Source organism: Malaclemys terrapin, chromosome 16 (assembly GCF_027887155.1).
Source record: "Malaclemys terrapin pileata isolate rMalTer1 chromosome 16, rMalTer1.hap1, whole genome shotgun sequence".
Lineage (NCBI taxonomy): Eukaryota > Metazoa > Chordata > Testudines > Emydidae > Malaclemys > Malaclemys terrapin.
The window spans coordinates 16,123,810-16,140,380 of NC_071520.1; the positions used below are offsets into that span (position 1 = coordinate 16,123,810).

The window sequence follows — 16,571 nt, forward strand, 5'->3', positions numbered from 1 at the left end:
CCACGGGTCAATTTAATCAGGTGAAGGTCCCTCTCCCTCTGTTTTGCTTCTTTGTATTGTGGGAAAGGGTAAATAATACTTCTCTATTCACTTTTTCTACACTTTTCGACATTTTATTGTCTTCTATCAGATCCTCTTTAGTTGCCTCTTCTCTAAACTGAACAGCACTAATGTTTTTAGTCTCTCCTCATATGGAAGCCATTCCATGCTCTTCATTATCATGGTTCCCCTGCTCTGAATGTTTTCCAGTTCCATTATATCCTTTTTCAGATGGGGCCACCAGAACTGGACACAGTATTCAAGGTGTGGGTGCACCAACGATTATATAGTGGCATTATGATATTTTCTCTTATTTTTCTATCCCTTTCCTGATAGTCACTAATATTCTGTTAGCCTCTTTGACTGCTGCTATGGATTGAGCTGAAGTTTTCTGAGAATTATCCATGGTGACTCCAAGATCTCTTTCTTGAGTGGTTAACAGCTAATTTACAACACATCATTTGATATGTAGTTGGGATTATTTTTTTCCAATGTGCATTACTTTGCATTTCTCAACATTGAATTTCATCATCCAGTTTGTGACATCTCCTGCAATGCTTTGCAGTCAGCTTTGGACGGTACTGTCTGGAATAATTTTGTGTCATTGCAAACTTTTCCTCTTCACTAGGGTTACCATATTTCAGCAAGCAAAAAAGAGGACGGGAGGAGCCCCACCCCAGTCCTGCCCTAGCCCGGCCCCTGCCCCTTCCACTCCCTCCCACTTCCTGCCCCCCTCAGGACTCCCAACCCTCCCCCTGCTCCTTGTCCCCTGACTGCCCCCTCCTGGGACCCCTGCCCCTAACTGCCCCCCAGGACTCCACCCCCTACCTAAGCCTCCCTGCTCCTTGTTCCCTGACTGCCCCCTCCTGAGACCCTCCCCCCATCCTAACTGGCCCCCTAGAACCCTACCCCCTACCTGCCCCCTGACTGCCCCAACCCTTATCCACACCCCCACCCCCAGACAGACCCCCGCAACTCCCATGCCCCATCCAACCACTCCCCACCCCCTGACAACCCCCCCCCAGAACTCCCGACCCATCTAAACCCCTCTGCTCCCTGTCCCCTGACTGCTCTGATCCCTCTCCCCACCCCTGCCCCCTGAAAGCCCCCCCACTCCTTGTCCCCTGACTACCCCTCCTGGGACCCCTGCTCCTAACTGCCCTCCAGAACCCCCACCCCCTACCTAAGCCTCCCTGTTCCTTGTCCCCTAACTGCCCCCTCCTGAGACCCCCCACCCGAACTGCCTCCCCCAGGATCCTACCCCCTACCTGTACCCTGACTGCCCAAAACCTTATCCACACCCCCCCCAGAAAGCCCCCCTGTCTCTTGACTGCTCCCTCCAGAACCTCCCTACCTCTTCTCCGACCCCCTGGCCCCCTTACCCTGCTGCTCAGACCAGCGTGCGGGAGGAGGAGGAGCAGGGGGAGGAGCTCCAGACTGCCGGTGCGAACAGCCGGCTGGTGATCTGCAACTGCAGGGAGGGAGGGAGTGCTCTCAGCTGCAGGGGAGAGGAGGGGGAAGTGGAGGAGGGGCTCTCTCTGGCTGTCGGAGCCCCATGTAAGTGGCACCATCTGTCTGGCTGCCCTGTCAGCAGCGCGTGCTCAGCGGGGGAGGGGGAGGGGAGGGGGAGTCCAGACATTTACAAATTCCCCCCGGACGCTATTTTTAACTCTAAAAGCCGGACATGTCCGGGGGAATCCGGACGAATGGTAACCTTATCTTCACTGTTCACTCCCCTTTCCAGATCATTTATTACTTACTTCTCCAAAGTAACACATGCAAGGAGTCATTTAGCTCCCTCTGCACCTCTGAGAAGGCATTTATCCTTCCCATTTGCTGCATAGACATATCACCACCAGTGACCCATCTCCACAGCTTGGGAAACCGTATTGCCAAACAGAAAGACAGGAAGAGCAGTTAGGAGATGTCATCTCCAACAGGACTACAGACTAAGAAATAGGGGATAATGCTTTGGCCAAAAGATCCACGAGGGGCAATAGCCTTAGAGATGAGAGGATCCACATGACTGCATAGCCCGAAAGGTAGCTCTGTTCACACCAGGGAAGATTCAACAAATGTTATAAAGCACTTTGCACTATTGCTCATTTCAACAAAGTACTTCAGATCTGATATAGTAGGAAAGGGCCCTGCTACCTTCTCCCCTCACCCCAGACACGTTTTCCCCACAGTGCACACATTCAACATCCACGCTAGGGGATGTTACATTCACCTCACAAGGAAAGACTTACTACAAAGCAAGTATAGTTCAAACAAAATAACTTGTTATAATGTTTATTATATATGCTTAATTATAAATTATTTGTTAGCAAAACCTATAATTAAAATGAAGTTTTTCATGAACCACACACAAGTTGCAAACCTTTGACTGTGTGGTCTCCTTTGGAAGGGTAGAAGTGCCTTACTAAGGAGATTTGAGAAGTCTTATAAATGCAACAGACACGGTTAACAGAGCTGAGCCCAAAGCAAACTCCCCAACTCCAGCTATCGCTGCACCCCAGGGTACTTCACACCTGAACTGTGTAAATCAGCTCCATTGCTATTGGTACCAATACTCTTACTCATCCAATAAGAGTCACTGTGAGGAGATAAATGTTGTTTTGCTTTTGACATAATAGATATATCCAATTTCTAATATGTGATTAAGGAGGTTGTTGTAGGAGGCTGTGAATGATCATTCACTGTAGTCTATTATATATTTCAGGGTTGCCAGTTCTGGCAGATGATCACACCATTCTTGTTATGATTCACTTCTGGAGTGATAAAGGTAGTAGCCCAACTCCCACAGGCCAGCAGATGTGGAATGGTTTTTATCTAAAAACACAGTTTCTTTCAAAATGCATGTTTTTCTATCAACCTTCTCTTGGTGTAGGTCACATTGCAGGGAAATAGTGTTTTGGCTTTAGAGAAGGGCAGGATGTGGTGGATTTTTCTGAGGTGCATTTTTTAAATGTCTGTTGCTTTATTTGAGAGTAATCAAACATGGACAGCCCCTGGGCCTTGCCTTAAGGCAGCTTTGAGGAAGGGGCATAGCTGAGTAAAGAAGAGTTTCACCCTTTTTAGGGAGGCTGAACAAACTAGATCGTGTCACTATAAAGGAAGAGGACAAGAAGATTAAAGACCCTCTGTGTCGGATGTGGGAAACACACCACTGTTCTAAAAGAAGAGGGAGCTGGACATCTGTACTCAGTTATCCAGCACAACTCACAAGAAGCCAGGTCCTTACCATACATACCCATGATGCTGATTCACTTGTAATTTCAGATTATTAAGCTGACCTATTGTATCTTAACTATTAGAAAGGTATGAAGCCATGTATTTAATTACAACTGACAAGGCAAGTATTTGGTTCTCTGTCAGAGCCTAGGACTTCTTTATGTTGGTTTCTTACTAAACGTCTAAGAAAACAAGATCAGATAAAAGCCCTCCTATGGAGGTCTTATGCCACCTAAACATGTGCCTTGGTTTGTGGAGAACATGGCATTGGAAAGGTTGTTTGAAAGTGTGGTAAACAAATGTTCAAGGAAAATTAACAAGCTCAGAGCAACACGATACCATCCTCATAGGGGATATCAATGAAAGTAGTATGTAGTCTTCAGAACTGAGCCAGCAGAAACACGTTGACCTTTTGAATAAGGACAGTTTGCTGGGTTTGTTTCTTAGGTTTCTCTAACAAACTCCCCTCTTTCCAGCATACAAAATAACCACTACAAGCTCCTGGAGCTTAGTTTTCAATTGAAAAATTAGAATTCCTAAATTGCTAACTTGACTTTAAAGTAAAATCAAAGCCAAAGTGTCCATGTGTTACATATGACCAATAGCCTCCCTCCTCTCAAACCCAATAACTAAGATCCAATGCACTGCAATGTTATTTTATTCTCCCCAATTTGCCAAAGGTTCCATAACTTATGGTTTTCTTCCCTTCTTGCGCAGGGACTGGCCTTCTCCTGAAAACGCAATGAACCTGCTGCCAGAGTCATCCTGAATGTAGGAGGGAGAAGAGACATTTGTTTAGGTTCAGCGTTTGTTATTACTGAACAAAGAGAAGACCTGCTTCAGACAACATTCCATCATAAAAGCACTACTGCACTGGCTCTTGACATTTCACATCCATAATTTACACAGAAAACAGTTTCCTTCCCCAAAAGTTGCTAGTGTTTCAGTTCCTTTCGTAGATTTAATTCAAAATCCCTTTCACTTCCATTTTATATTTTCTTCCTCCAGGCTTATACAAAGCAAACCTTTTTATGTCAGCTAATAAGAACATCAGAGCTTTCTGTCCTGTAGACCATATTCAATATCATTGAGTAGTTTTAAAATGTAAGTTCTCCATGAGCAATCACAGGCTGTGAATTGGCAAAGCCAGGGAGTCTAAACAATGGATCTGATCATGCTCAGCAAGAAGCTCTTAATTTTTACTGCCAATAACTGCCCCCCCTGTTATTCACCATTTCAGAGATAAAAGAGATTAAGATCCATCACACTAAAATGCGATCATACAGACTTTTAGTGGCAAACCTGGTTGATTGCACAATAGTTACTGTGCTACAAACAGGGGCCCAATTTTCCCACAGGGGACAAATAACTCCCACTGCTTTGACTAGGAGTTACTCACACCCTGTGGTGGAAGAGAAGGGCCCAACAGTTAATAGTCCCCATTGTTGAAGATTTATCATGAGATAAGGGATCACACGCTGAATGGAAGCCACACATCAAGGACCACAATATTCCCTAAAAAAGCCTTCCATGAAGGGAACTTTGCTCATGTCATTAAAAAATTATTTAAACTAGGTTTCAGTGATTTATAACACTTATCATTAGCATATTTTTTCTTCATTGTTCTGATCTCAGATGGGTCTGCAGCATCAGAGTCAACAAGTGTAGTATTCGAGCAGGTTTGCTGGAGTTGGGGCCCACTAGCAATGCAGACCCCTTCAACAACTGTTACTTCCACTGTATTAAGTTCTCTACAAATACGGCAAGGTACAGAGGTCTACTCACCTCTTCAACTTTCTTGACTAGTGGTCGTGAATTTCTAATGAATGTGATCCTACCAATTCTGAAGTCATAATTGGGTATTCCTCTGGGAAAGGAAGATTGAGATATTAAGGTATTGAATAAACCTTTAGAGTCTTGTCATGGGAATAAATGTGACAAACAATAGCAAGGACTATTCTCTATAGTTTTTGTTGTTTTTTGTTTTGTTTTTCTTGAGTGTCATCCTAACCATTCCTTTTGAAGAGCTGTCATTAGGATTATTTTGCTAGCACATCAGAATCAGACCATAGATTTATTTACTAGAGCTGAGCAAATGTTGTAAAGAAATATCTGTGATGATTCATTTTAGTTAAGTTGTCTGCAGCCATGTGCATGCATCATGTCTGCCCTTTTCATGAGGGATCGGATTTTACTGGTACAAGCATATGTGGAAAACTAAGGCCGAAGCTGGATGCACTCATCTTCGTAGGACCATTACTATAGTGAGTATTAATTCAGAAGCAGGGTGGATGAAAATTGATTTTTTTTAATTTAAATTGGATATTTTTTATTTAAAATAAATACAGTTTAAAAATAAATCTATTTAAAATTAATTTTGAAATTGATAACAGAATAAGGCCTAAATTCACTATAATCTACTCAAATAATTTAAATTAAATACAAAAAATAATATTAAGTAGCACGTTTGTTGCCAAGTTTTAAAGAAAGTCAAACGACTGAATTGGTGGAAATCACTGGCTAAGCATCTGGAACCAGAGTTTGTTGAAGTGCTAAGCCAGCTTCTGACAGCAGTGGCCTGTTCTGCAGTTGCAGAAAGAATATTTAGGAAAATAACTAAAAGTACAGATTCACAACACAATTAAAATTGAGGATTTAAATCAAGGTTTCCTGCTTGCTCATTTAAATCCTGATTAAAATTGGTGATTTACATGGCTTTGTGATAAATCAGGGATCGGCAATCTTTGGCACGCAGCTCGCCAGGGTAAGCACCCTGGTGGGCTGGGCTGGTTTGTTTACCTGCTGCGTCAGCAGGTTCAGCCAATCACAGCTCCAGGCCAATGGGGGCGGCAGAAAGCGGCATGGGACGAGGGATGTGCTGGCCGCCGCTTCCCGCCACCCCCATTGGCCGGGAGCGGCGAACTGCGGCCAGTGGGAGCTGCGATTGGCCAAACCTGTGGACGCGGCAGGTAAACAAACTGGCCCAGCCGGGTGCTTACCCTGGCGAGCTATGTGCCAAAGGTTGCCGATCCCTGAGTTAAATCAATCTGCCTTGTTTAGAAATGCTTGTGCAATTATCCTGTCAGGAAACAAAACAAGACCATGGCTAAGTTTTGTAAAAGTATTTATACTGATAGTTGATGGGATTTATACTCAAGTGCCTAAATGCCTTTTGAAAATGAAATATAGGCTCCTAATCAGTTAGGCGTTCATTGCAATGCTGAGAGCAGCAACACCTAAATACCTTTACAAATCTACGTCCATGTGATTTATCTCACAACTCTCAAAGCAACATATATAAAATATTTGGCAATAAAATACATTTGGGGAAATCAGGATCTCGCTGATATTATAGAAGCAGACAAATACATCAAGAATGATTCATTCTGCTCAAACATTGACCTTCCACCTGTAGAATCCTGAATGAAATGGGCTAACCTTCGAATGTCTCCTGGTTTAATTGGCGAGGGACTAGGCTCAACACCTTTCTTCTTGCCATCTAGCCTGTTCCCAGAGCCAGAGAATGCCTACAGGTATAAAGCAGAAAGTCATTTCTACACATGTTCCACCTTATTGTTGAAGAAGAGCTCTGCAAGCATGCGTTTTTGTTTTTTAAAAAGGCTAAAATGGGCACAGGCCTGATTCAAGATTGGTGCTGATCTAGTGGACTAATGTTAGTATTCTGCACTGCCATGCAAGAGCTTAGAATGGTATTTCAGTTCCCATCACTTGGCTCCTCAGGAACAGTAGAGAGCACCCACCATCACCTCTCCAGCCGATCAAATAGCATTGACTGCTTATAGAATCGTAGGACTGGAAGGGACCTCAAGACGTCTTCTAGTTCAGTTCCCTGCACCATTCCTGACAGGTGTTTGTCTAACCTGCTCTTAAAAATCTCCAATGATGGAGGTTCCACAATCTCCCTAGGCAATTTATTCTAGTGCTTAACCACCCCGGATAGTTAGGAAGTTTTTCCTAATGTCCAACCTAAACTGCCCTTCCTTGACTGAAAGGACAGTGACTACAATACAGGGTCTAGACAATTGGACTGGGACAGAGACTGAAGGCCAGGGGCAGTGATTTTTCATAGGCTGTGATTTGTGCCCTAGCTTAGAACACTGGAAATTCTCCCACATCATTAACTGCATGTAATTTGCAAGAGTACCTCTATAAAAGTATATATGGGAGTCTGTTTTACAATGTGCACAGATCCCTGCACACTACTGGATGGAATGTCAGACTGGCTTAAAGATGAATGTGGGTGAATCTCAGAATGGCTAAACACATGAATACTACAAAAGCATGATTGTTTCACAGGTCAGTCCATCATTTTATGACATTTACAATGGAAGAAACTTTTACTCTGTGCTAAGCAAGTGTCCAGAGGGGATGCCTAGTTTGTGCTCCCGATAACATTTTATCAAACAAAATTTACTTCCCTCAGGTACTGTTAGATACTTAAGTATTACTTCCATTACTCACAAGCCATCGGAGTCTTGAGTGGTAATACTGTATTTACTATGGATTCAGAACACAAGTTACTGCTGTATTTATATATTAGAAACTCCAGAGAAAATACATTGCAGTGAAAACCTATTTCACAGAATCTTATACATTTCTTTTGGGATGTGTAACAAGGTGATTAGCACCCTGTGAAATTTATTTTTTTTAAATACATTTTTAAGATTTTTTTTTAACTTTTGTATTACTTCATTTTATCCATGCTGGAGGGGGAGATTGCATGTTTGCCTCTGGAGGGGTTGGGAGGTCCTGAGGCGGGGCTGGAGGTTGCAGACGGTGGGAAGGGGGGTCGCACAGCGAGCTCACCCTGCAGCAGTGGCTCCTGTCCCACAGGTCTGGGCCCAGCTCCCCACTCTGGGGATGACATGATGACAGAAGAGTGAATGGGCCAAACTTGAGTGGCGCTGCAACCCCATGCACCAGGTCGCAACACCACTCACTCAAATCATGATAGAGGGGTGGCTGGGCCAAATCTGAGTGATGCTGTGACCTCATCCACCAGGTTGCAATGCCCGGCACAGGGAGCCGGACCTGCCTTGTGGGATAGAAGCCACAGACACAGCAGCTCCAGGATGAAGTTTTCATTTTATTTTGTGTTATTTTGTATTTGTGAAAATCACAGGGCTCTAGTGTTGGTCCTAGGGTGCATGTGCACATCTCAGTGTTCCAAGGCCAGGCTGTCATGTGATTACACGTTGTAAGCAGCATCTGCTACAAACAGAGGCAGCCTAGCCTCAGAAAAGGAGGCCCCAAGGCCAGGAAAGGGGCCTGTCACACCTGGAAGTTCTGAGAAGGAAACACCTGCAGCAAGCAGGAGCTGGCTGGGGGAAGCCTCAGCTGGGAAAGGCTGGGGAGTCCTGAGATGAGGGCTAAGACAAACCTCTGAGGTGGTGACACTCGGTTGCTCTGCATCTTTGTTTCTAAGTAAAAGAGAAGCCCTGAGCAAAGGAACTGGATTTGTGCAGTTGCGGGGAATGTGTTTCCACCTTCCCAGCTGATCGATTTGCCTACAAGCTTCGAGTGTTCAACACTACCAGACCAAAAGAAGATACTTACACGAAATCCTAGGTCACCCACATAGCCACTGTGGTCTGCTTCAACGTCCTAGGACGCAGAGGAGAAACAAGCGGTTTCATTACATTCATTCTGTGTTATGCAACATTAACTTGAAGGGTTTCATGGATTTCCTACAGAATGAAAGTTTTACAGGTATTTTATACAGTTCACTGAACATGAATTTTTTTGACAAAGTTTTTGTCCTGGAAATAGGTTGTTCTATGGTGGGGTAAGAGAGGAAAAGAAATGTAGGCAAGAGCATCTTGGAAATAAAATTTATGGCTGAACTGTCTGATCTCAAGACCTTTTCAGAAAGAGTCTTCCATTAGTGATCTTTGCTCCATAACAGCCACTGTAAGAAGAGAAGTCAACTAGAGAGAATACACTGTAGAGAAGAAGAATGAACTTAACTTACTGTGCTCTCCTCAGGTTGTGTGTGTCTTTCTGGTTCTTTGTATCCCAAAGGTGCATCAAAATCCACCTGTGTTTACAGCAAGAAAAGTGTTTTGTTTTGTTTTAAAACAGATCCACATTTTTTTTTAATTATCATCATCATATGCCATCCCTAAAATCTCTACAAACTCTACCATTCTATTTTGAACTAGAGGGAACAGATCTTTTAAAAAAGCTCATTTAGCAAAAATGTTACAATTGGAATGTGGGAGACTCATCTCTAAAAGGTGCTTCTCCAACACATGGTTGTAACATGCTGGCAGGGCGGCATGGAACATCACACTGCGGCTGTTTTCAGTCTCCAGGCTGTCAAATGGACCAGCATCTTTCATAAGTACATAAAACAAAGTGCCCAGGAGAACAATTTGCAAGTAAGGCTGTACAGGGATTATGTCGTAGGTGCCTATATGATAGCGTTGCCAACCCTCCAGGATTGGCCTGGAATGGCTGGACTCCTGGTGACTATTGAAAGCAATCCAGGAGATTTTAATAGGCTATTTTAAGGACATGATATTACGTCACGTTGGGGAAAAAAATCTCCCGGAATAGCTTCAGTCAGAGTGGGAAACCCTAGTATATGACCTGTTGGCTTCATCTTGCAACTCACTTATGGTTACAAGATCTGTATTACTGAATGCTCACCTGTCCCACAGCATAAATATATTTCTGTAACGCAGCATTGTCATGATCAGATGCCCCTTCTCAAAAGAATAATTTAAGTGAAAAGAAAGATCCTGCCACAAAGACTTCAACTTACGTTCATATCACACTCTATGATGGACACAGCTTTATCAGGTTTGGTCTCCATTACCCGAAGCTCGTAGATCTGAAACAGAAGCATGTATAATATAAAGCCGTTCCTCTTAGTGTGCAAATTAATGATTAAAGAAACTTGGGCGAAATTCTCACATCAGAGAGCATTAGTTTCAATGAACAATAAGCTCTTCAGATCAGGGGCTGTGTCTACCTCTATGTTTGTACTGCATGTAGCACAACAAGGCTTCAATCAGATCAGGGCCTCTGGCTGCCACCATCATGACTATATTTCAAAATGGAAGACTTCTTCTACATTAGAGATTTTCATTGCCCCTCAATAGAGCTGGAGGGATTTATTTGGTCAGAGGCCAGTTATCTCCTGACTTCCAGTTTCCAAAAAACAGCTCCAAGTTGGGGTGAGGTAGGATATATGTACAGTCTTGTACTAATTTACAATAAAATGGTCCTTTATAGTTTTACTGTTGCTAAGAATCCCTTTTGCTCCTAATAATCCTTTGTCTGAAATGTTTATGATTTACCCATAAGTTATCCAAGCTGAGCTGAAACCTGGCAAATAAATACTTCGCCCAGAAACAAAATCTGAAAATGTAAAAGTTGTTCAGTAATCAAAGGGGTCAGAGGTCAGAATTTAATATTAAGACCAGCACCAAGGCTATTGAACTGATTGCATTATTCATTCAAGACCTTTTTAAAAAAATGTAGGTGAAGCTACTATAGAATTTTGCATTTGTAGCTCCTGAAAATCTGGATCCCACTTGCCATGAGGTACACAAGGCCCTGGGTAAGGTCCCACCTATGAACCTGCCTCCCTGAGATGGCTAAAGTCCCTCTGTGGCTGTTTTCTGAACTCTTACATCTTTCCTGTCTGGGTCTATTTGCTCCTGACATTTAGCTCCCACAGTGTCCATTTACGCATATGTGCAGAAAAATGGGTGGACCAGGGTGGTGGTTTAAGCTGAACACATGGTGTGTCCTGTGTTCAGCTACTACTGACACTCAAATGGGAATATCTGTAAATGATGTGATTCTATAAATGTTTTTTTAGGGTTCCATGCAAAACATATGCAGAGTTGGGATTTATGTTTCCTGGAACCGCACACAGGTTTAGTTAGATAGTGTTATTTACATTAGATACCGTACCTTCTCGTTGTAGTTGATGGCAATAACATCCCCGGTGGTTAGACAAGCAAAGTTTCTCAAAGCATTTTCTAATCTTTGAATTATGTTAAGAAGAACTGTATGGTTGTTTTCAGTGGAATATTCAAGTTATACATCAACAAGTTCATATTTTCTGGTTCCAGGTCTATCTTACATGTGACTTAAAATATAAGAACCATGGACAGTTTAACAAGCATTAGGCATTCAACTCCCTTATAGATGTTCTTAGGGAAACCCAATAAAGTTCTCTAGATAATAAAACAAGGCACATGTTCCAGACCACAATTTACCTATTCAGACTGTCTGGAAAATAAAGGCCAAGAATTTTTTTAAAAAATTGTCTCCTGAAGCAGTGGCCTGATTTTTTAGATGTGCCAAGTACCTAGCAGCTCTCATTAAGTCATTTTAAGGAAAAATCCTTTATTCCCTACTTTAGACTTTTATTCTTTGGTGCAAAGACTATTTGCCTGAGCAAGGACTACAGGATTTGGCCCCATTTCATTAGGCCTTTATTTAGAAGAATGCTACACTTCCTGCAGGGAATTCACATCTCTCCTCACTTGCTCTGGCTCCTACCAGATTCCATTTTCTTACCTCTTCGTTTTCAGAGGTGGCACTTGTAACAATAAGCCGGTATTGGAAGTACATGAACAGTGCTTGAAAAGCTGCCCCAGCCTTTCCTCCCCTGTTTAGGGTAAGCTAGTGCCAAAGCCCCTTCTGTTGCTTCTTCTGGGATGAAGTGAAAGGATACACAGCTTTGGGATTGGTGATGTCAAGGAAATCTGGACTTTGTGGTTGGAATTTTGAGTAAGTAGCCACTTGAAGATTAACACTCTCTACCTGCACCAGGCCTCCTTCCTCCAGAAGCAAGTTCTGCATCATCTGCAAAGAAACATTGGTGACAAAGACAGGACACTATACCAGTATCTATTCAACAGAAACAGGCAACTTTTAGATGGAACTTCCCTTGAGAATATGTAAATATATTGGGCCATATTCTGCTCTGAATTCTGTGGGTTTGCACTGGGTATAATTACAGGAAAAACTTGGTCCTTTATTATGTCTCAGTAACAACGTAGTACATGCAGCAACTTACTTTGATTAACTTAGAGGAAAGCTTTAGCTGTGACTGAAACACTAAACAGTGCTGACTGTGCAACTGAAATGCAATTTCAGCAAATATTCTACTTTAATATTAACCAACACCACACTAATCCTATACTTTTAATTCTGTCAGTTTGGTGTAAGGCCACTTACCCAATGTGGAAGGTAACAAATGCCTTCATCAGCCACAAATTCTAGCACACCACAATGCGTCATTCGATCTGAATTTTTATTAGTCAGCTTAAATAACATAGGGTACGTAATGTTAAGTCGACCTGGCAGAAGGGGAAAAAGATACAATTTGTTATAAAACTCATGGCACATTTATAAAGTTCCGGAGACTGAATATTAGCAAGAGAATGAGCCAATATCCTGGCAAACGCACCAAATTATTTGCAACCATCAAAAAAATAAAGGCTGATCATTTCATTAATGCAAGTGTTGATACAGTGTCAAGCAGCTCTAGAAAGCTCACACTGTCAGCCTAGGGGAGGGATAGCTCAGTGGTTTGAGCATTGGCCTGCTAAACCCTGGGTTATGAGCTCAGTCCTTGAGGGGGCCATCTAAAAATCTGGGGCAAAATCAGTACTTGGTCCTGCTAGTGTAGGCAGGGGGCTGGACTCCATGATCTTTCAGAGAGTCCCTTCCAGCTCTATGAGATAGCTATATATACATATATAGCATCTGAACTATGCGTAGATAAGGGAAAATTAAACCCTATGACAAATAAACATACAATTTTTACCCTCAATATGGATTTTCCTGGTATATCTTGATTTAAACCATATCTTAATGGATACATAGAGCACTTTTTGATGTTTGCCTACACATATATACAGCACAATATTTCTAGTGTTCTTACAGTAGAATAAACAATACTTACTGAGTTGATCCAAGGCAGATGGTGGCATAATTACTGCAGAAATTAATCAGAAAGTTACAGTAAGATTAGGAACAGCATGGCTACGGAAAGCAAATGCAGTGTACAGTTTTATCATTCCTTCTTGGCAGCATTTTACCCGGCATTTAACCAGCATTTTACCCTGGTTCCGACTTTGTGAGCTACAAAATCTATTGGAATCAATCTAGACAAACAATATCTGGTAGTTTTAATCCAAAATGTAGATTCTGAGTGGGGCAAATGGGAGAAGTTAGTGTATTCGGTTTTGTAAAACTTTCTAACAAAAATGTTTCCCAAAAGTCATTTTATTTGGTTATAGTTAAACAACCAAAGTGCTGACAATTCAAACACAGCATTGGACTAACATATGGGAGCCTGAAAGTGGAGCGGACAAATCTATTCTCCTTATTCAAGCTGAGTGAAGCCTAAAGAGGAAGGAAAAAACATGGTGAAGACAGCAGATTTTTAAATCTTATTCACTTAAATGGCTTATTTTATTAGTGACATGTAAAGCCATTTGTTTTTAAAAATAGTGGCCCTTCTAATTTACTTGTAGGTAAATCAGGAACTCCAACATCAATTAAACGATATTAAAGTGAGAAGAGTATTTATTTAATCTGAGAGTGCTTTTAACTCAAGTCACAAAGCCATCAATAAGCTTCCATGCTTTATTATGTTTGTGGCCTTATACTGTTTCTGCAACTACCTGCCATAAACAATACTACTGAACATTCACATATAGCATTCAACAGTATTAAAAAAAAAACATGCACATACTCTTCCCGCCTTTCTCCACATCTGACCTGTCATTAGGTCCTGCAAGCATGGACACTGAGAAGCAACGATACTGGGTTGAGAAGCGGTTCTGGAAAACCCGGGGAATTGGATGATCAAACATATTAAAAGAAAACTGGTGGAGGAAAAGTGACAGTGTGTTAGCAAACATCAATCCACTTTACTAAAACACCTGCAGACTAAGTTTTTCAGGAGGTTGTTCTCCACTGCAATCATCTAAATCAGGGGTCAGCAACCTTTCAGAAGTGGTGTGCCGAGTCTTCATTTATTCACTCTGATTTAAGGTTTCGTGCGCCAGTAATACATTTTAAAGAAGTACATTAATACATTTGAAGAAGTGGGCTGTAGTCCACGAAAGCTTATGCTCTAATAAATTTGTTAGTCTCTAAGGTGCCACAAGTACTCCTGTTCTTCAATATTTTTAGACAGTCTCTTCCTATAAGTCTATAATATATAACTAAACTATTGTTGTATGTAAAGTAAATAAGGTTTTTAAAATGTTTAAGAAGCTTCGTTTAAAATTAAATTAAAATGCAGAGCCCCACGGACTGGTGGCCAGGACCTGCGCAGTGAGAGTGCCGCTGAAAATCAGCTCGTGTGCCACCTTCGGCACGCGTGCCATAGGTTGCCTACCCTTGATCTAAATCAATGCTGTGTGCTTATTTTTCCTAATATAAATATGGTTTAGACATATATATGTACCAATGAAACACATAAAATAAGAAAGTGAAAATTCATCTGTAATTTATCACCACAATCAATTTTGATTGATTCTACAAACTGTAGAACAGACATGGACTTCAATTTGGAAATAAGCATACACCTAAAAACCGATTATTTGCGCAGTGCTGCAGCAAGTGTACAGTACAGATTCTTAATTTAAATTCAACAAGGAATACAAGTGATTGTCATTTCTTTAACTCTTCAGCACAGGACAAGAGAGATTCAACACAGGGGTGGCAGAAGGATGTTTTTGTACCCTTGCACTTTTATTTTAATGATTAAAGAGATGACAGTGCATATAGCCTATGGATAAACACAGATTGAAGTCTTCATCATTGCTGAGAGACAATCATTCCTAGGTATCCAATGGGGTAGCATCCTCACTTGTAAATCAAAGGTAGGGGAGAACGCTGAGTCAGCACCTCCCAGGAAATACCCAGGATCACACAGGATAAAAAAAAAAAAAAAAAAAAAAAAAAAAAATATAATGGAGATATCCCATCTCCCAGAACTGGAAGGGACCTTGAAAGGTCATCAAGTCCAGCCCCCTGCCTTCACTAGCAGGACCAAGTACTGATTTTGCCCCAGATCCCTAAATGGCCCCCTCAAGGATTGAACTCACAACCCTGGGTTTAGCAGGCCAATGCTCAAACCACTGAGCTATCCCTCCCCCCCCATAAGGGATGGGGGAGCCTCAGATTGTAAACTCTTTAAGATTACTCCATATATTACTACTCATACCCCACACTGTAACCATCTGTGAGTGAGTGGGGACACTAAATTGGGGGGGGGGGCTTTATGAAGCCATTCTCTGCTCTTTGAGAGTAGAGTGACCAGATAGCAAGTGTGAAAAATCAGGACAGAGGGTGGGGGGGGAGTAACAGGCGCCTATATAAGAAAAAGCCCCAAATACCGGGACTGTCCCTATAAAATCGGGACATCTGGTCACCCTACTTGGGAACAAAAATTTTGCTGGGGGGCGTTCCAGAGAGGGCTTTAAAAATCTCTCCTCTCAGCTGGGAGGGGGGGGGGCGTTACATATGCCCCAGACAGACATCCCGAAGGGTCCCCCTCATTGCCCTAGAGCCAGGGGGACAAACCCCGACCCTCTCGCAGAGCAGTGGGTGTTTGGTGTGTACCTGCTCCCCTAGCGCCTCCCTGCCCGTGTAAACAATCCAGCCAGGATGACTCCGCAGCTTTCCCCGTCTCCCCCCCCCAGCTCTAAGACACCCACCCAAGAATCCCTTCAGGGACTTACCATCCTGGCGGCGGTTGTTCCTGCCCCTTTCTCAGCGATCTCAGCAGGGGACACCAGAGAAGCCCCTTTAGACGGCTCGGAGAAGGATCAATACAGCGGCTGCTTCCCCTCCCCCACAGGAAATCGTCTGGCTGAGGGAAATGGTAAGCAGGGAGGGGGAAATCCCGTAGCCCAGCCCCTCTACTCTTTAATTTCCGCTGGCGTGGCGCTATTTTAGCAGCGGTGAATGTGACCAGCAAAAATGAGCTCTTTCATCGCTAGCAAAGGAGCGAAAAATGTTTGGGGGGTTTGGCCCACTGTCCCGACAAAACTACATTTCCCAGAATGCAACGTGTTTACACTCGCACCCATTGAGGAAGTAAAGTGACTTCCGCTGAGGCCATTTTGGGAAAGGGCGGAAGGCGGAACTTCACAGGCGTCAACATAGTTTTTTCTTTAAATAATTCATTTGCCCATTCACTCCTGAAACAGTTATATTTTTATAGCCGATGGTTTGTTTATACCTTATATGAGGGGCGGTGGGGCTGATCTTGCCCATATCAAAAATGGCGC

The 16,571-nt window shown here is 42.7% G+C and overlaps 1 protein-coding gene across 2 annotated transcripts; it reads right to left on the minus strand.

The window, feature by feature from the left end:
- Window positions 1-3,913: 3,913 nt before the first annotated feature.
- UFD1 (ubiquitin recognition factor in ER associated degradation 1) lies at window positions 3,914-16,311 on the minus strand. Of its 2 annotated transcripts, XM_054006559.1 has the most exons (12): window positions 16,020-16,311; window positions 14,021-14,153; window positions 13,226-13,258; window positions 12,496-12,617; window positions 11,990-12,120; window positions 11,221-11,293; window positions 10,061-10,129; window positions 9,266-9,331; window positions 8,851-8,898; window positions 6,712-6,800; window positions 5,059-5,140; window positions 3,914-4,038 (listed from the first exon to the last, which is right to left on the minus strand). In XM_054006559.1, the coding sequence occupies exons 1-12, from the start codon at window positions 16,020-16,022 to the stop codon at window positions 3,964-3,966; spliced, it is 924 nt and encodes a 307-aa protein (XP_053862534.1). In that variant the 5' UTR covers window positions 16,023-16,311; the 3' UTR covers window positions 3,914-3,963. The 2 variants fall into 2 exon arrangements, with proteins under 2 accessions (XP_053862534.1, XP_053862535.1); XM_054006560.1 differs by lacking the exon at window positions 16,020-16,311 and having other exon boundaries at window positions 14,047-14,131.
- Window positions 16,312-16,571: the final 260 nt, after the last annotated feature.